General features: G+C 41.3%; 1 protein-coding gene and 1 non-coding gene across 2 annotated transcripts in view; one reads left to right on the forward strand and one right to left on the reverse strand.

Annotated features, from left to right (window-relative positions):
- Positions 1-18,434, forward strand: part of adgrv1 (adhesion G protein-coupled receptor V1) — a 143,655-nt gene extending 125,221 nt beyond the window's left edge. Inside the window, exons 92-95 of the mRNA XM_088993687.1 lie at positions 6,106-6,227; positions 11,556-11,741; positions 13,425-13,596; positions 18,025-18,434. Of these exons, the coding sequence (XP_088849813.1) occupies positions 6,106-6,227; positions 11,556-11,741; positions 13,425-13,596; positions 18,025-18,143 (599 nt within the window). The 3' untranslated portion in view covers positions 18,144-18,434. The remainder of the gene's footprint in view (positions 1-6,105; positions 6,228-11,555; positions 11,742-13,424; positions 13,597-18,024) is intronic.
- trnai-aau (transfer RNA isoleucine (anticodon AAU)) lies at positions 16,656-16,729 on the reverse strand. Its single transcript has one exon. It is a non-coding gene; the product is annotated as a tRNA-Ile (tRNA).
- Positions 18,435-20,243: the final 1,809 nt, after the last annotated feature.

Raw genomic sequence — 20,243 nt, forward strand, 5'->3', positions numbered from 1 at the left:
TGTGAACAACTGGTTGAAAAAAAAGGGGGGGAGAAAACCGCTGAGTGTGTGAACCTTGGGTGCAAAGCACAAGCAGGAATGTATCGTTTTAACAACGCTTTGAAAAACATCTCCACATGTTTGACTTCAACCCCCAAAGCGATGAGATAATCTTGAAGCTAATCTGTGTGAGACTGCAGCATGCGTGGGCAGGCCGCACGTACAAACTCGGTCGGAATACGTGAGACTGCCGACGTCACTGAAAAGGAAACGTTTCGCTACTTTTGGGTCAGACAACAAAAGAAAGATGACGAAAAAATCCACCTATGAATTTGTAGATTAACTCATTCACTGCCAGACGATGTGTAAAAATGTGTCCGCTCCAGTGCCAGGGTTTTTGTCATTGTCACTTGAATTCCAGAACCCACAGAATATTGAGTGTTAGGACCACATAAACATTCAATACAGCGTTAGAAACTGTAGATTCTCTTCTTTCATCAGAAAAAAATGTTCATTCCTAAATTATATGGGTCTGGAGTTATATGAGCTTGAAATGGGGGTGGCTGTCCAGAATACAATGCAACCATGCATATTGGTTTATATAGCGCTTTAACAACAGCTGAAGCTGTAACAAAGCCATGGAAAAAAAAGGGAATTCTGGCCCCTTGTGGAAGAGAAACAAACATTGCCAGAGGCCATGGCCAGCGCTTTATCAGCACCCAAGCATTAAAAAACAAAACCGCTCCAGTGCCAGGGTTTTAGTCATTGCCACTTGAATTCCAGGACCCACAGAATATTGAATTTTAGTTCTACATAAACACTCCTTAGACTCTCTTCTTTCATCAGAAAAAGAGTTAATTCCTAAAGGATGTGAGTCTGGAGTTATATGAGTTTGAAATGGGGGCGGCTGTACAAAATACAATAGAATCCATACATATTCGTTAATATAGGGCTTTGACAACAGCTGAAGCTGGAACAAAGCACTAACATGGAAACAGGGAAATGATGCTCCCTTGTGGAAGAGAAAAAAAAAACCATTGCCAGAGGCCATGACCAGCGCTTTATCGGCACCCGAGCAAAACAACCCAAACAAATATTTTCAATTCCCAAATAAATTTGTGAATGGGCGATAGTGAAGGCCTAGTTTCCGAGCGAGGTTTAATCAAAATACATATTCCACAATGTGTGTTTACATGACAGGATGTTCGCTCAGCTGATTAACTCATTCACTGCCATTCCCGAATTTGAGTGAAAATGACAAAAGCACTGGAGTGGACACGTTTTTGCAGATCGTCTGGCAGTGAATGAGTTAACACTCCGCTATTGCGTTCTTAAGCCTTCTCGCTGCACTTTGATCACTTGTTCGCAATGAATGTTTGCACAGACAAACGGGATGGATGACGTTTGCTTGCGTAGCACTATTTTTCTCCTTCTAATTTTTCCCCTTTGACATGATCCAGTTTTTGAGTTATTTCATCAACATTCTGTTTTCTCCCCCATCTCGTGATGTGCTGCGTTGAAAAGCAAGCGCTCTGTGTTGACAATGTTGTAGTTGTTCCCACGCCGCACAAATTGCATATTTGCCAAAGCTAGCCGCACGATGCCGCTTGATACGTTTGAAGGGAGGTTGCCAGGTTAAATCAGCATTTCTACAAAGCCTCCAAAAACACCCCTGGCAAATTCCTTATAAGAAAATGAGCTCTGTTTATGCAAAAACAGTGCTGCCATGCTTGCACGTCGGAGCGCACGTACGGTGGCTCAGCACATGCTTGTTGTTACAGCTGCTGACCTCAGCGAGACGGCCGTGTCAGCATCGGCCGCGTTGTTTCGACCCGACTGTTTTGCTTGAGCCTCCTCCCTCTTCTCGGTTTATCCTCTCGCAGCGGGACGCCGCCCGATTAAATGTAAACTTGAATAGCCGTCCCGCGGAGAGAAGCGACCCACCCGATCGTGTTATGAGCAGGCTCATGGGGGGTGGTTCAAGTATTTATTTTTTATGTCAGCCAGACGGAATCATACTCAACCTCCGTCTTGTTGAGCAAAAACACTGACTTCTGTCAGAAACACAGAGCTGCAAATTAAAATTGATTAAAGCTGCATGTGATTGGTCAAGAACGCAGCAGTAAGGGGGCGGGGGGTTTACAGAAACACAGAGCTGCAAATAAAATATATAGGCATACTGTTGGGGTAACATACGATAGAGAGAGAGTACGAAAATGGATAGAAAACACAGTGAAATTTGGACTTGTTTCAACTTTATTGATAGTTCAAAGGCAGAGTGTAGACTGCAAGGTTAAAATATCCCATTAATCAGGCTCCACAATTAACCCGCACAAGCCATCTGTACACTTGATGCAAAAAGCTATCAACCCAGCTAAACAGAACACAATTGATGATGAACTAGGTAAAATGATCGCAGAGAAAGCACGGCAACTTTACTCTGATATCGTCAAGAGGCAACCTGGAAGTTCTTCATCCATTGATGATTTCAAGGCTTGCCACTGATGGTTCGAGAACTTTAAGCGTCGTACAGGGATTCATGGTGTCATTCGTCATGGTGAGGCAGCCAGTTCTGACGGTAAAGCTGCCAAAGCTTACAAGGAATCATTCCATCAAGCCATTATCGACCATCACAAAGGCAAATAAAACAACTTACAGTACAGTACAGTTTATTTCTTCAATTATAATACCATAGCACATTTATTATACATAAAATAATGTATATTTTGTGTAGTTTTAAGGCTTAGAAAATTAGAAAGTAGAAAAGTATGTTTTATTCTCATTTTAATGGTTTCCTATGTGAAATTATTTTTTGGGATACACACCTTTCACCTTACACACTCTGTCTGGGAACCAATTACATTCGTAAGCCAAGGTATCACTGTATTATATTTGGAAAACCTTTTACATTCGTTGAAGCTCCACCTTATAGTCTAGTGCGCCTTATACAGTAAAGTCTCGTTATATCGATATCGGATATATCGATAGTCCCGGTTATATCGATACTATTTCTATGCACGCACGGAGAAAATTACATGCAAACAGGGTCGGCTATATCGATAGTCCCGGTTATATCGATATTTTTTCGGACTCCCTTGAATATCGATATAACGAGACTTTACTGTATATGGAAAAGGTTTGAACTTATATATGGAAAAAAAAGGAAATACACCATTCACTGGGGGTGCGCCTTATACTCCGATGCGCCTTGTACACCGGAAAATTTGATGTATTTATTCTGCACAGTCAATTTTAGTCAATTTTTTTATGTATATTAGATGGAATTTGAAACATGCTTTTGGTATCCAATTGGCCTATTAATAACCCCCCATTTTTCTTTATTATTGAAACAACTGCCAGTTGCTTCCCCACTGTATTTCAACACACAATGATTGTGAATTCCCAAGCATGAGGACACCCCCCCCCCCCCCCCGCCAAGTACCCTCTTCTTTCAAGTCAAGAATTTAGTCCTTTACCAGTATGACTGCGACTTGGCCGTTCTACAGATAAACCGCGCTTTGGAATGTGCTTACCAGTTTGAAACTCAAAAGTGGCCGGCTTGTGCAAAGAGAAGCAAAGCAGGAAAGTCCAACGAGGACGAAGGGGCGAAAGAGAAAGATACAAGTGATGACGTGGAAGAAGCCAGCCAGACAACTTTGCACAAGCCGAGAGAGAAAAAAAAAATCTGACGGGAAGATGACGGGAGTTGCACCTAAGTGAAACGTAGGCCCCGTGTTTCAACCCTACTCGTCAAGTCGAGTGCTCAGTCTGTTCTGCGCACGGGTTGGTGACCCAACGGTGCATTTGCACATTTTTCAAGGTCACTTTCAAATCCACACAATCGCTTTGTGTTCTACGTAGGCTCATCTCAGGTGGCATTCTCATTAACTCATTCACTGTCAGACACTGTACAAAAATGTGTCCACTCCAGTGCCAGGGTTTTTGTCATTTTCACTCAAATTACAGGACGACACAGAATATTGAGTTTTAGGACTACATAAACATTCAATGCAGAATATGAAACCTTATACTCTCTTCTTTCATCAGAAATATATATAATAATAATAATAATAATAATAATAATAATAATAATAATAATAATACATTACAATTCTAAGCGCCTTTCAAAACTCTCAAGGACACTTCACAGTCACAGGATATTTTCTTCTGCGGGTAAGCAGCGGTAGCCACACGCGCTAGCGTTTACTCAACCCTGAAGTAACTTAAAGTAAAAAAAAATAATAATAATAATAAATAAATAGTGAAAAAAACAGAGCTAGTGAGCTAGAAACATAGCTAGCCGGCAAAAAGCACAGCTATCACGCTAGACACATAGCTAAGCGAGCGGGAGACATACCTAGTGAGCTAGACACATAGCTAGCAGGCTACACACATAATTAGCGAGCTAGAAACAAAGCTAGCGAGCTAGAAACAAAGCTAGCGAGCTAGAAACATAGCTAGCCGGCACATACCCATTGAGCTAGACACATAGCTAGCGGGCTACACACATAATTAGCGAGCTAGAAACAAAGCTAGCAAGCTAGAAACAAAGCTAGCGAGCTAGAAACAAAGCTAGCGAGCTAGAAACATAGCTAGCCGGCAAAAAAACACAGATAGCGAGCTAGAAACATAGCTAGCCGGCAAAACGCACAGCTAGCAAACCAGGCACATAGCTAAGCGAGCGAGACACATAGTTAGCGAGCTAGACACATACCCAGTGAGCTAGACACATAGCTAGCAGGCTACACACATAGTTAGCGAGCTAGAAACAAAGCTAGCAAGCTAGAAACAAAGCTAGCGAGCTAGAAACAAAGCTAGCGAGCTAGAAACATAGCTAGCCGGCAAAAAAAACACAGCTAGCGAGCTAGAAACATAGCTAGCCGGCAAAACGCACAGCTAGCAGACCAGGCACATAGCTAAGCGAGCGAGACACATAGTTAGCGAGCTAGACACATAGCTAGTGAGCTACACACATAGCTAGTGAGCTAAAAACAAAGCTTGCAAGCTAAAAACAAAGCTAACGAGCTAGAAACATAGCTAGCCGGCAAGAGAACACAGCTAGCAAGCTAGAAACATAGCTAGCGGGCAAAAAGCACAGCTAGCACGCTAGACACATAGTTAAGTGAGCGAGACACATACCCAGTGAGCTAGACACATAGCTAGCAGGCTACACATATAGTTAGCGAGCTAGAAACAAAGCTAGCAAGCTAGAAACAAAGCTAGCGAGCTAGAAACATAGCTAGCGAGCTAGAAACATAGCTAGTTAGCTAGAAACAAAGCTTGCGAGCTAGAAACAAAGCTAGCGAGCTAAACACATAGTTAGCGAGCTATAGAGCTAGCGAGCTATCTAGCGAGTTAATTACTAACTTATATGGGTTTGGAGTTATCTGAGCTTGAAATCGGGGTGGCTTTACAAAATACAATACAGTACATACATATTTAACAACAGCTGAAGCTGTAACAACGCGCTAACATGGACAAAAGGCAAATTCTGCCCCCTCGTGAGAGGGAAAAACATTGCCAGACGTCTGACTAGCGCTTTATCGACACTCCCTCCCACCAAAGAAAAACCAAGAACCCAAATAAATTCGGGAATGACGCTCCACATCATGCTTTTCAATTCCCTAATACATTTGGGAATGGCGGTGAATGAGTTAATGATGCTTTTTGGTTCCATCGTCATGTGACGTTTTTCTTAGTATGCAACTATGCAGTGATGCCCATGGACTCAAACTCATCATCATAAAAAAAAGACATGACAAGTATGGGCAGTGGCTGGAAAAGGTGGTGGGCATGGTGCCAAGGGTCCTAGTAGGATTTTCCGCGCAGTGTGCAAGACCTCCAGAGTGGGTGCCAATGATTTTTTTTACATCGTCCTAACTGTTGAAGTTGGATTTTGTCCATTTTTGTGACGGCCCCGACACACTACCTCCTTCCAACTTAATTCAACCAACGATAATGTGAACCCTGCTAGTCCCAAGGAAAACAAAAAAAGGGGGCACGGCCCCTCCACCACAATACAATTTCTCTATTCATAGTCAAACATAAAATATCATCTGAATGTCATTTTCCACAGTGTACTGTATTTTCTAATTATTCTTCATCTCTTCTGCCGTTGCGTTTCAGAGGTCCCTCTGGTCCTTTACCTGTTCCTGCTCGTCTCTCTGGTGTGGTTGTGGGCAGGACTTCACATGGGCTACAAACACATGTGGATGCTGGTCCTCTACGTCATCTCCAACTGCTTGCTGGTGAGCTCATTAGCCTAATTCTCTAATATTTGTTTAGCTGTTCGTTTATTGACACAAATATGGCAAAGAGTTGTGAATGCGGGTCATTGTGGACCAATAGGGTCAGGGATGGACTTGGCAAACGGTAATCATCTGGGGTTCGCAAATTTCCATAGGCCGACCGAACTTGTTGTTTTAGCATCAATTCACATGCTTTAGAAACACATCAAAATGTTTAAACTGTCAGAAATAATTTGTGTGCCTTCTCATGCAATGGACAATTGCATCCTTTTTACTTTATGTACACACTTAAAGGACAACCGACGCCTCCGGAAAGTTGTGTCCATACTTTGTAAAATCACTTCAAATGACTTCTACTGAGTTTATTTTACAAAGATCCCACGACATATAGCTATATTTTACGTTTTAAGATTTTCGCTGAATATTCAGGAAGTCTTGTTTTCGAGTTGATGACGATGCCTGACGTGATGTCACGTCTGGAACTCCCCTTACCGAGAAAGCGACACACAATGCATTTTGGGTACTTTGTTTGGTCTGAAAACTTGGTGTTGATCCGTGTTGATGGCAAAATTAGAAGGAAAAAACATAAATAACGCGATGGTGAATCGTGTGTTGCACCAAGACTACTATTGGATACTAGTTGACACAAATCAGCCCATTTCCAACGGAGCTTGGGCGCCATCTTGTGCATTTGCTGGGCGCTACATTGGAGTCCAGACGCCTCAAAATGAGACGGAAGGATTTCTTTAATCGATTGCAAACATTTATGCTTTCCTCTTAAGAACTATTTGAATCATATTCATAACTGGATGAGTAACAAGAAAGCATCTTCTCTGAATCTGAAGCCATTGTTTTGATTCTCAAGCAAGGCAAGACGTCCTGGCGTGACGTCACAAACAAGGGGACGGGCCAGACGCTTGTAGCATAAACTAACCCTGAAGCTAAATTATTGCTCGTTTCAAAATACACCTCTCCGGCCAGTCTCTTTTCATCACCGCGGTGCTGGTGTAATGCGGGAGTCAATGTGTGTGGTCGCTCTTGGTGATATGTGGCATGTATGTGCTAAAGACAACAGAGTGGCACCAAAGTAAATACATTTTGGTGGAACCAACACAGGAGACGGATCCATGGCGTCACAGCTTGTTGAGCTTGCAGCCGGCTAAACAAATTGGTGACATCGTGCAATCCGTTGTTTCTGGTCAACAATGCTCCTCAAAGGACAAATGCCATTGTTGAGCGAACAAATAGCATCAGAATTGCGGCGTAACCGGTCCAACAACAGATATTTGGGCACAATCTGTGGCGCAACACAACTAGACAGGCAATATGACAACGCGCACAGGCATCCTTTTCAAAAGGTACCGCAAACTTTTTGCACCAGTTGTTATCACTTGCCTTGGTATGTAGGTCGCAACGGTACACATACAAGAAACATTAACTCATTCACTGCCAGACGATGTTCAAAGAGGTGTTTTGTCATTTTCACTCAAATTGCAGGACCTACAGAATATTGAGTTTTAGGACTACATAAGCATTCAATACAGTGTTAGAAACTTTCTACTCCCTTCTTTCATCAGAATAATAGTTAATTCCTAAGTTATATGGGTCTGGAGTTATCTGAGCTTGAAATGGGGGCGGCTGTACAAAAGGCAAATGCTGCCCTCTCATGGGAGGGGAAAACATTGCCAAAGGTCTGACCAGCTCTTTATCGGCACCCCCGCAAGAAAAAAAAAAACAAACAAAGTTCGGGAATGGCGCTCCACGTCATGCTTTTCAATTCCCGAATAAATTCAGGAATGACAGTGAATGAGTTAAAAAGACAGGCCAAAATTACGTTATTATTTCCAAGAACAATTAGAGTGCAAGTTGTTAAAAAATAGTTACATTTTTTGGGGTGAGGGGCTAGCTGGAACCGATTATCGGCATGTGTATTTATTTCAATGGGAAAGGGTAACTTGAGAGACTATCTGATCGTCCCACTGTTTCTTTGTAACTAGAATTCTAGTTTGTTTTCGTACAAAGCATCATTACATGACTGTTCTCTTTTTATTTCCCCGTTTAGAAAAAAAAGAACCTTATTATATTTACAAAGGCCACTGTTCAAATTACTATTCAATCATCAAAACAAACACAAACATCACTTATTTTTGGGATACACATTTTTCGCCTTAGACACTGTCTGGGAACCAATTAAGTACGTAAGCCAAGGTATCATTGTAGATAGAAAGATAGCTAGCTATCTAATAGCTAGATAGCTAGCCCGCCAGCTAGACAGCTAATAGATAGTAAATAGATAGCTTGGTAGCTAGCTAGATAACTGATATTGAATGGAATTTACAATGTCATTGTCACTTGAATTCCAGTTTTTGTCAGTCAGATACCGAGAAGCCATGCTTCATCACTCTTTTTCTCTTCACTGCCATTTTCCTTCCATCCATCTCAATTACTGCCCTCCATCTGTGACACAGCAGACGAAATAAGGAGACGCTAACCCAATCCCAGCAGCCTTTCTCCCTCTCGAGCGGCTGCTGACTCACCTCATTGTACCATCGCAACAAATCGCTCCTGTTAGCGTTAGCTGTGGCCTGGCTGCCTGTCAATTCAATTGCTCCTTTCTTTGATTCAACTTCTTTCCTTGCTTCGAAATAAATTAGTCGCAGGGTTATCTGCACCGAGGGACAGACAGTATTCTTCGTGGTACAAATTGTGACTTTGTCTAAATGAAGTTCAATGAGCTTGAGAGTCGCCGCAGGGGATAAAGGAGATGTGCAAAGTGATGTTTGGGCGTGTTCTTTACGGCGGATGAAGCATTTCTAAAATGTCAAAAAGGAATCCAGTTACTTTATCGACGTCATTGACTTGTTTGCGCTCCCCTCCCCCCTTTCCTCAGTTTCAACTGCATTTGCAGCACCTTTCATTCTCTCATTTGTTCTGTTTGGCCACATTCTCGCCACTGATTAGGGCACACTTACATAAGAGGCCCGTGTTTAAAACCTGTTTCCATTTGCCGGATATGCTGCTAATGACCTGTGATTTTATGACGCCGGAGCCTCATTCGACGCTGGTGTCGTCCAAACTTTGACGAATATTTTATCGCTGAGAACTGTTGACTTTGTCTTGAAGGTTATGAAAAGAAATGGGTTTTCAATTGTTTAACTCTATAATGCCATTCGTATCATATTTGATATGAATTTGATACCAACATGATAATGTTTTTTCATAAAAAAAACTTGCAAGCAATGATATCATCTAATACATGTATTCTTCCTTGTGATGCATTATTTTACTGCTACAGGAAGCTTTATTTTGCTCATTTCCAACATGGTTGCTCCCAGTGTATCATGCTCTTGGGGTTTTCAGGAAATTCATTGCTTATTTTTGGAAAGTTACAGTGAAAATAACATCAACATACTAAATCATTCTTTTCTTCATTGAAAGGATGTACATTTATTAAGCAACTCATTCTTTATACAGTGATACCTCACCTTACGAACTTAATTGGTTCCCAGAAAGTGTGTGTAAGGCAAAAAGTGTGTCTTCCAAACATTAATTTTCCCATCGGAAACCATTAAAAATGAGAATAATCCATTTCCAGGTCCCCATAAAACATAATTTTCTACTAAATAAGCCTTAATCAGGCTGATATTTTTAGTCAAACGCAAAACACCAATAAAGATGACTTAAAGGACAACCGACGTCTCCGGACAAGTTGTGTCCATAATTTGTAAAATGGCTTCAAATAACTTCTACTGAGTGTATTTTACAAAGATTCCACAGCATATAGCTATATTTTACGTTTTAAGACTCGCGCTGAATATTCAGGAAGTCTTGTTTTTGAGTTGGTGACGAGTCCGTACGTGACGTCACTGAAGGAACGCCCCTGCCCGAAAAAACGACACAATGTAGCAGTTCTTTCATCACGTCAATGTATTTTGCTGTACTTGTTTGGTCTGAAAACATCGTGTTGCACCAAAAAGCCGCCAGAAGACGGTGCTCCATGGAAGGAATTTATCAGCCTGTGGAACGGGCTGATTAATTCCTTACAGGAGTTTGGACGCCATTTTCTGCCTCTTTTTGGGTGATACATTTCCCCCCAATGTTGCCTCAAAATGGCACGGAATAAATTCTTTAATCGATCGCAAACATGTGTGCTTTCCTCTTCAGAACTATTTGAATCGTATTCATAACTGGATGTATCACAAGACAGCATATTCTCCGAATCTGAAGCCATTGTTTTGATTTTTTAGCAATGCAAGATGTCTTGGTGTGACGTCACGAACTGGGGGCGGGACTTTCTGAAAATGCCCAATTCGCAGCTCAATTTTTTGCAGATTTTGGGCACTATAAGTCATTTTTATTGGTGTTTTGCATTTGAATAAAAATATCATACTGCGTGTTTTGGGTATTTTAGATGCTATTTTCTGATGTCAGTTAGGAAACAAAAAAGTGATGTCGGTTGTCCTTTAAAGTTGCCCAAAACTGCCACTAATGAGCTCAAAACCGGCGAGATTTAGATAGTCCCGCCACCAGTTCGTGACGTCACATCAGTAAACTCCTTCACAAACTACCTTGCTCTTTATAAACACTTTGGTTGCTGTAAATGTTTCCCAGGTAGCCTCTCAAATTTCTCTCGCTCGCCTCAGACAATGAATGTAAGCGTTTCCATGTCATACATTTCACCAACCACCTTAATCCAGTCTTTGACTGTTGGGGGTTCTTTTGTTAGCCATCTACTTGTGATTGCGTGATTGAACACATCGAAATTTAAGACCCTAAAAGGCACAAAAAGCCTCCTTGAACATCTGAAGTTCATTTCAGTTAATCAGAGACACTTTTATAATAATAACAGCTGTTTGTGAACTTCTATGTCAAGTACAGCGGATACGTTCTGCAAACCACACCGAATATAGTGGCTCCAACGTCCATGCACCTGTCTGCAAGCGTATTCAAACGTCCCTCTTCCTTCCCCTCCACTGAAAGCATTTCATCTATGTCTACAGCTGCGGTCATCGCCCAGTGACGGGTGTCGTGAAATACAAGATGGCCTCGCAGTATTTAGCACCCCCCTGTTTTAGGGAAATTCACATCCTGGCACTGTTTGACCAGGCGGGGTTTGGTCATGCTTGCGGAAATGGTGCAAGCGCAAATACCTGGGCGGCGATGATGTCATGTCCCAATACTGAAGTCATCATCCGTTAGCGCTGTTTGAACAGAATTTGGTGAAGCTTTTACAAGTTAAAAAAAAAAACATAAACACACAACCATAAGTCATATGAAACACTATGATTCTATCGGGGTCCATTAATTTGATGTTTCCTCCCTTCACAGGGACTGTATGTGTTTGCGGTCTACTTTGTCATGCACAACCAGTTTTGTTGGCCAGCAAAAGCAACTTATAACGTGGAAATGAGCGGCCACGGCAGTCCGGATTCGAGCTATCAAGGAGGGGGACCGACAACTTTTGTGGATGACATCAACAAATCAACACAAAACCTCATCAGTGCCATGGAACAGGTAAACACACAAATGCACAAATCCTCAATGCACTTCGGAGGACGCACACGTTCCATTCCGGGACGCCCGATCACCTCTAATAATACAATCCAATACAGTGATGCCTTGGTTTACGAAACCCTTGGCTTACGAACTTTTCGGTTTACGAACGTTACATTTATGAAAATTTTACCTTGGCATACGAACTATTTTTCGGGGGACACACGGAGCGCCTCAATGAGTGCTGTGTCGTTGGCGAACGAGCCCGTTCTTCTAACGACAAAATGGCAGCCGACTGTTTTTGTCCTCTATTCCCCGCTCAGAGTCTTCGGTTAAAGCCACGTGATTGGTCAAGAACGCAGCAGTGAGGGGGGCGGGGGGGTTAAAATTGAAGAGACAGGCAGACAACAGTGAGAGAGTGAAAAATGGATAGAAAACAGGGAAATTTGGACTCATTTCAGCTTTGATAGTTCAAAGGCAGAGTGTAGACTGCAAGGTTAAAATATCTCATCAATCAGGCTCCAGCAATAACCCGCACAAGCCATCTGTACACTTGATGCAAAAAGCTATCAACCCAGCTAAACAGAACACAATTGATGAGGAATTAGATAAAATTATAACAGAAAAGCACCTACAAGGGATCCTTACTCAAGATGGTGAAAGAAGAAAGTTACGTTCCTCATCAAGTGTTTCATGCTGATGAAACCGGCCACTCCATTCCATCAAGCCATCAACGACCATCACGAAGGTAAATAAAACGACTTTATTATATAGTACAGTTTATTTCTTACTTACAATACAATATCACATTTATTATACATAAAATAAAGTATATTTTGTGTAGTTTTAAGGCTTAGAAAATTAGAAAGTATAAAATTGTTTTATGGGGACTTGGCAACGCATTATTCTCATTTTAATGGTTTCCTATGGGAAATTAATTTTTGGAATACACACTTTTCGCCTTACACACTATGTCTGGGAACCAATTAAGTTTGGAAGCCAAGGTATCACTGTAGATGACGAATTGGAGTAGCGTAAGGCGTCATCCACCATGTTGGACAAATAAGGTTGTACGGACGAAGACAACCTGAGGGCGTGGTGACATGGAGGAGGTCAGGCAAGTTTATGGACGGTTGTAAAATGTCAAGCTGAGTATTCTTTCAAAAGAAGGCCTTCCATTGATTGGCAACCGGGGTGTCGTCTGCCATTTTGCGAAATTAATGGATTGATTTTTGTTAAAATGTATCTCACACTTTTCCTGTAATAATATTGACACCCAAAAAAACAACAACAAATCAACAACTGTGACAAACAAACAAACTAAACCACCCCAATCCAAACTTGGCTCAAACCTACAAAAAGGATTACAGTAGCAGACTTTGACACCCCCTTCACCCCCCAAGTAAGACTCGTCTGTTTTGTCTTGCGCTTGAGTTATTAGCTGCTAGTTTAACCCCCTTAAAACGCCAAACACTCACATGACCCCCCGTTCACCCCCATGAACTCACTGTGGCCTTGTTCTTAACCCTTCGGGGTGCTTGAACGACGTGGACTCTGGCTGACCCAAACCCGTCACGGGAACATGACAACGCCACTGACCCAGTGTGTGTGTGTCCGTGTGTGTTATGTGTCAACCTGTATTTGTGTCACATCCCGATGTTGAATCAAGTTCCTCCCATTTAACAAAAAATGACTTTTTGCCAGGTGTCCGCAGACTGGGAGCATACGTCTCTGAGGACCGGTACTCAGCCCACTAGTGGTTTCAAACCCGGTCCAGTGATGGGGTCGTACCCCGCTGAGGGCATCAACGCCAACTTCGTCACCCCCGACGACGAGTCCCAGGAGTTTGATGACCTCATATTTGCCTTGAAGACTGGTGAGTACTTCCGATGCATGGCTTAGAAAAATAATACTAAAATATTTCACAACAATAAGAGCGAAATGAGTCTGAAACACAGTGATACACAGTGGGGAAAAAACAACAGGCCCCGTTTCTTAGTGTTTTGTCCGAATGAAATGAAACTTTGGTCATAAATAGTTTATTATATACAAAACATCACATCAATACACCAGGTTCTTTGGCCGTTTTTTTCTCCATTCCACAGCATACCTGTTCTAGATGTTCTAGATGGCCTCCATTTAGCTCCATGCAGTTCTTGAGGCGCAAGTTGCCCATGACGTTCTTACAGACAGAATTGGTCCATCTACCAAGCAAGTTCTGGTTCCAACATGCAAGTTCTCACACCTCAAACTTATTATTATTATTATTATTTTATTATTATTCCTACCTGGCTAGCTATCTAGCTAGCTACTTAGCTGGCTATCTATTTGCTATCTATTAGCTATCTATTAGCTATCTGGCAAGCTCGCGAGCTATCTAGCTGTCTCTCTATTAGTTAGACAGCTACCTAGCTAGCTGTCTATCTATTAGCTAGCTAGCTTTCTATCTATTTGAGTTACTTCCGGGTTGAGTGAACGCTGGCGCACGTGGCTCCCGCTGCTCACCTACAGAAACACTGAAAAGTGACCTTGAGAGTTTTGAAAGGCACTTATAAATAAAATGTATTATTATTATTATTATTATTATTATTATTATTATTATTATTATTATATGTTTCGCTTCTCATCCAAGAAGCTTCGTCAGAGAACAAATATTTTGCTGGTAGCTCTAACCCTATAGATATATACATATATCCCTACAGAGCTACCAGCAAAATTTTAGTTCGCTGACGAAGCCTCTTGGATGAGAAGTGAAACGTCCGACACCTTCAAAGAACTACAGATGACGGCTGAAGAAACCTTTTCATAGATGGACCACTCCCGTACGACTGAGAGCTTACACAGACGTATATTAAACTAGTTATGACCAAAATTTCATTTCATTCATAACACTAAGAAACTGGGCCTAATTAGAGTTGGGGCCTGTTTTTTTGGGTCATTCTGTAGTATCTGCAAAGAAAGTGAAACATAACCGAACTGTATTTTAACTCATTCGCTGCCATTCCCAAATTTATTCTGGAATGGAAAATGCGACGTAGAGTGTCATTCCATTAGCAATCATAATATGAAGTATTTCTATAGTTTTGAGTTGCTCGACCTGTTATGACAAATCATGCAGATAAAGACGCCGTCAATCCATGTTGTGAATATTCGTCCGACCTATTTTTTTTTTTTACTCATAACTTAACACTGAACTCACTTTTAACACATAGGATGTATTTAAAAAAGGGGGGAGCAGAGGACTACTCCCTGCGGCTACGCTGATTACTTCTATTGTCCTGACTGATTAGTTCCCTGGCTGTCCTGCCTGATTTGCTCTAGTATCACCTCATCAGCATAACTAAGCATATGTTGCCTAAGAAGTCTATTGTACGAACGATCCAAATTGAACCTCATCCCACCATGGCGATTTAGTGAAGGATTTTGCTGTTTTATGAAAATACAGTAAAGTCTCGTTATATCGATATTCAAGGGAGTCCAAAAAAATATCGATATAACCGAGACTATCGATATATCCGACCCTGTTTGCATGTAATTTTCTCCGTGCGTGCATAGAAATAGTATCGATATAACCGGGACTATCGATATATCCGATATCGATATAACGAGACTTTACTGTAGCTACTTTTACTCCCCTTTCAAACCATCTACAGTAAAGTCTCGTTATATCGATATCGGATATATCGATAGTCCCGGTTATATCGATACTATTTCTATGCACGCACGGGGAAAATTACATGCAAACAGGGTCGGATATATCGATAGTCCCGGTTATATCGATATTTTTTCGGACTCCCTTGAATATCGATATAACGAGACTTTACTGTATTTTCTTTCGCTAAGATTTTAACCTCATTGTCGACAAATGAGTGGTTGCTAGCTTTTAGGTGCATCTGTACTACCGATTGAGGCCCACTAGTATTATCCCTGCGATGTTGATATTTTTTTATTTTTTTTTTTAAATTGTGTATTGCTTTTTAGACAGACGTATTGTGTATTTTAGCTCAACTGATCTCCTGGAAAGACTCCCCCCTCCTCCCCCCACTCCGTGACTCACCCGCCACATATCACACTGAACTTTTCACCTGTGTAGAGACCAGCTAAGCAAGGCAGTCAACTGGAAAAAAATAATTGTCAAATGACAATTACATAAGTGGGCGCGGTCGGAGATACAGGCCCCGCTAATGAGGCACTTTGCACACTTGATTTGCCTGTCAACCCGCATACACCTTTGTCTCGTCAGCAGGTGATAAAACTCCAGGCTGATCATTAACATGCTGTGAAAGCGAAGCATTTTCTTATCGCAGATGTGATCGGAAGGTCAGTTGATTGTCAACTGTCAATCGCCTTCACGCTTCTTGAAAATGTTTGCAATTATGTCATATTTTGCGCTGAGTTTGTGCTGTGTATGAGAGTGTGACAGAGGTGGACGCGTCCATGCAACCGTGGCGGACCGATTTGTATTTGAAACCACTGATTTGTTGGGCATTGTGAAACTCTATATGCTTGGAGTATGCATTTACTTATTTATTTATCTATTAAATAATGTTTATTTTTGAGGTTAGACACATACAAACAATAAGTAATCAAGGTCACAGAAAGGTCACTGAAAGTCATTTTTGTTACCATTGTGCCAAGCATGAAAAAAAAAATCACTTTCCATTTTCTCTGTGAGGATGATTAGTCATCAGTTATTAATGTAAATGAAGCTTAGTCATATATCATCAATATTTTCCGATGGAAATTGACCCGTAATGCACCATGTGTGTGGGCCTGGAAAAAATAAGCTTACAGTTTAAAGTAGCACGACTACAGGCGTTAAATATAGATGAGTCACCAAGCTATGTCGGAATGCCAACGAAGATATGATTTATTGATTTCTCAATATCATGCTACTCATGAACACCCGACGACAGCTTCATCCCAAAAGTTCAGTGGCCCGTACGGGGATCGAACCCGCGACCTTGGCGTTATTAGCACCACGCTCTAACCAACTGAGCTAACCGGCCAACTCATGACTTTTGCACAGTTTCGTCATCATAATACAGTGAAAAGAAGATAAGCTCCAGGTAGGAATGATTTCATGTTTTATTACTGTCACTCAAATGACTTCTACTGATCATATTTTACGAAGATTCCACCGCATATAGCTATATTATACGTTTTAAGACTTGCGCTGAATATTCAGGAAGTCTTGTTTTTGAGTTGGTGACGAGTCCGTATGTGACGTCACTGAAGAAACCCCCCCTGATCGAGAAAGGGACACACAATGCATTTTGGGTACTTTGTTTGGTCTGAAAACTTCGTGTTGATGGCGATATTAGAAGGAAAACACATAAATAACGCGATGGTGAATCGTGTGTTGCACCAAGACTACTATTTGATACTAGTTGACACAAATTCCCAGCAGACAAATGAGCCCATTTCCAACGGAGCTTGGGCGCCATCTTGTGCATGTTCTGGGATGCTACATTGGAGTCCTGGCGGCTCGAATTGATCCGGAAGGACTTCTTTAATCGATTGCAAATATTTATGCTTTCCTCTTCACAACTATTTGAAAAGTTAGTGGACACCCGGGCAGACAACTCTGAAAAGTTGCCGGCCCTGCCATAGAGTTGCCTGCCCCATTTTTCACAACTTAAAACACAAAAAGTCGTCTGATCGCCCAAAAAAAAACATTGTTGTGAAGTATAAAGAGTTTTTTTTTCAATTAAGGAAGTACCTACCACAAATGCTCCCTTGTCTAATTTATGGTAAATATCCATAGATATACTAGTTGACACAAATTCCCAGCAGACAAATTAGCCCATTCCCAACGGAGCTTGGGCGCCATCTTGTGCATGTTCTAGGATGCTACATTGGAGTCCTGACGGCTCGAATTGTTACGGGAGGACTTCTTTAATCGATTGCAAACATTTATGCTTTGCTCTTCAGAATTATTTGAATCATAGTTATAACTGGATGAGTAACAAGAAAGCATCTTCTCCGAATCTGAAGCCATTGTTTTGATTCTCGAGCAAGGCAAGACGTCCTGGCGTGACGTCACCAACAAGTGGGCGGCACCTTCTGAAACTCGCCACTTCCGAGGTCATTTTGAAGTAGTTTTGGGACACTTTAAGTCATTTTTATTGGCGTTTTGCATTTGACTAAAAATATCAACCTTCGTGTTTTGGGTATTTTAGATGCTTTAAAACGTTTTTCTGATGTCAGTTAGGAACCAAAAAAAAATGGTGTCGGTTGTCCATTGACGCACCTAACGTGCCTCAAAATGTGTGTTTGTGATGTGCGTGTGTGTGTTTTGCAGGGAGTGGACTTACCGTGAGTGACAGCGAGTCCATCCCGGGCAGTCAGGACGGGGGTAGCGTAAGCAGCTCCCAAATTGTCGAGCTACGAAGGATCCCCATTGCCGACACGCACCTCTAACACCGCCCAGCCTCGTGACAACAACACAGTATTTTTTATACCATGATGATTTGCACTAAAATGTTTTTTTATTAGTTTTTTTTTATGTGGGATAGAGCATTGTCATAAAAAAAAGCTTCAAAACGGTTTGTACTGTTATTATATGGATGTACAAAGCTGTATCCGAATGTTGAACTAAATTAATGGATGCGGTTTGACTGAGTGGATATTTGGGGAATTTTTGTAGCAATCTACTAAATGTGATCGAGCTTGTCTAACATTATTAATAAATATTATTCCGTCTTATTTTTTTATTTTTTGATGATTTTTTCACAATTTACATATTTTTTGATAGTTTATTACCTTATTGTCTCATTCACCGCCATTCACAAATTTATTCAGGAATTGAAAATACGACAGAGCGCCATTCCCGAATTTGTTCAGGTTTTGGTTTTTCATGCTTGGGTGCCGATAAAGTGCTTGCCATGACCTCTGGATTTTTTTTTTCTTTCCACAAGGGGGCAGCAGTTCCCTTTTGTCTATGTTAGTGCTTTGTTCCAGCTCCAGCTGTGGCTAAAGCGCTATATAAACTAATATGTATTGCATTGTATTTTGGACGGCCACCCTCATTTGAAGCTCATATAACTCCAGACCCATATCATTTAGGAATTAACCTTTTTTTCTCCTGATGAAAGAAGAGAGTCTAAGTTTTCTTACGTTATATTTAATGTTTATATATAAAGAGTTATATAGTTTATATAAAGCAAACAGCCTTCTCTGCAGGGGTTAGGGGGAGTTACCCAGACCTCACAAAAAATGTTCAAACAGGAACGTGTGTGTGTGTATCTGGAGTTACCCAGACCTCATAAAAATGTTCAAACAGGAACGTGTGTGTGTGCGTGTTTCTGTGTTTGTGTGTGTGTGTGTTTCAGTTTGGGCTGTTACTTCAGCCTTCATCAGAGCTGTCAATACTACCTGATGATGTGTCAGACGCATCATGGCAGCAAATGAAACACACACACAAACACAGAAACACGCACGCACGCACACACATTCCTGTTTGAACATTTTTGTGAGGTCTAGGTAACTCCAGATACACACACACACACACACACACACACACATACACATACACATGCAAACACGCACACACTCAAACCCACGCAAACACACACACAAGTAAATAAAAGTCAGGGTATTAATGATGATGTTTAAGCGTATCGCTAGCCCAATAGCATATTTACAGAAGTCATATTTGAATGCTAAATGATGAAAAAAAGGTCAACAAGCAAAATCATTCCCATGACCCACTTAAGTGATGATCTACAAAGAGATTAAGAATGCTCGCACAATCGTATTTTTTTAACTCATTCACTGCCAGACGATGTGCAAAAATGCGTCCACTCCAGTGCCAGGGTTTTTGTCATTGTCATTTGAATCTGGGACCCACAGAATATTGAGTTTTAGGACTATATTAAGATTCAATATAGATTCCATACAGCATTAGAATACACTCTCTTATTTCGTCAGACAAAAAGAGTTAATTCCTAAATGATATGGGTCTGGAGTTATATGAGCTTGAAATGAGGGTGGCTGTCCAACATACAATGCAATACATACATATTGGTTTATATAGCACTTTAACAAGAGCTGAAGCTGGAAAAAAGTGGAAAAAAGGGAAATGCTGCCCCATTATGGAAAAGAAAAAAACATTGCCAGAGGCCATGGCCAGCGCTTTATCAGCACCCAAGCATGAAAAAACAAAACCCAAACAAATTTGTGAATGGCAATCTACGTCATATTTTCAATTCCAGAATACATTCGTTAACGGCAGTTAATATTGTTTCAGTGAGTAAATAGGACTCAAGATGTTCTACTATTAAGCTAACCAATGTTGAAATGCGATTCTGTTGACATACTTGGAAGGAGACAACCCAACATAGAAATACGTCTGATTTCGCGCTTCCGACAGCAAGTACTTTGTTCTGGGTGGCGAGATGGTCCTTGTAGCGCATATGCTCTCCCGACATAATCCGCCATGCAACAATGGCCGCCAGTGTGCGCTTTGACATGATGAGGGCCCTCCATGCTGCAGGATTGAACTGGTTTGGTATGGTTTAG

Source organism: Hippocampus bargibanti, linkage group LG04 (genome assembly GCF_051943395.1).
Source record: "Hippocampus bargibanti isolate YZ-2025 linkage group LG04, ASM5194339v1, whole genome shotgun sequence".
NCBI classification, from domain to species: Eukaryota; Metazoa; Chordata; class Actinopteri; order Syngnathiformes; family Syngnathidae; genus Hippocampus; species Hippocampus bargibanti.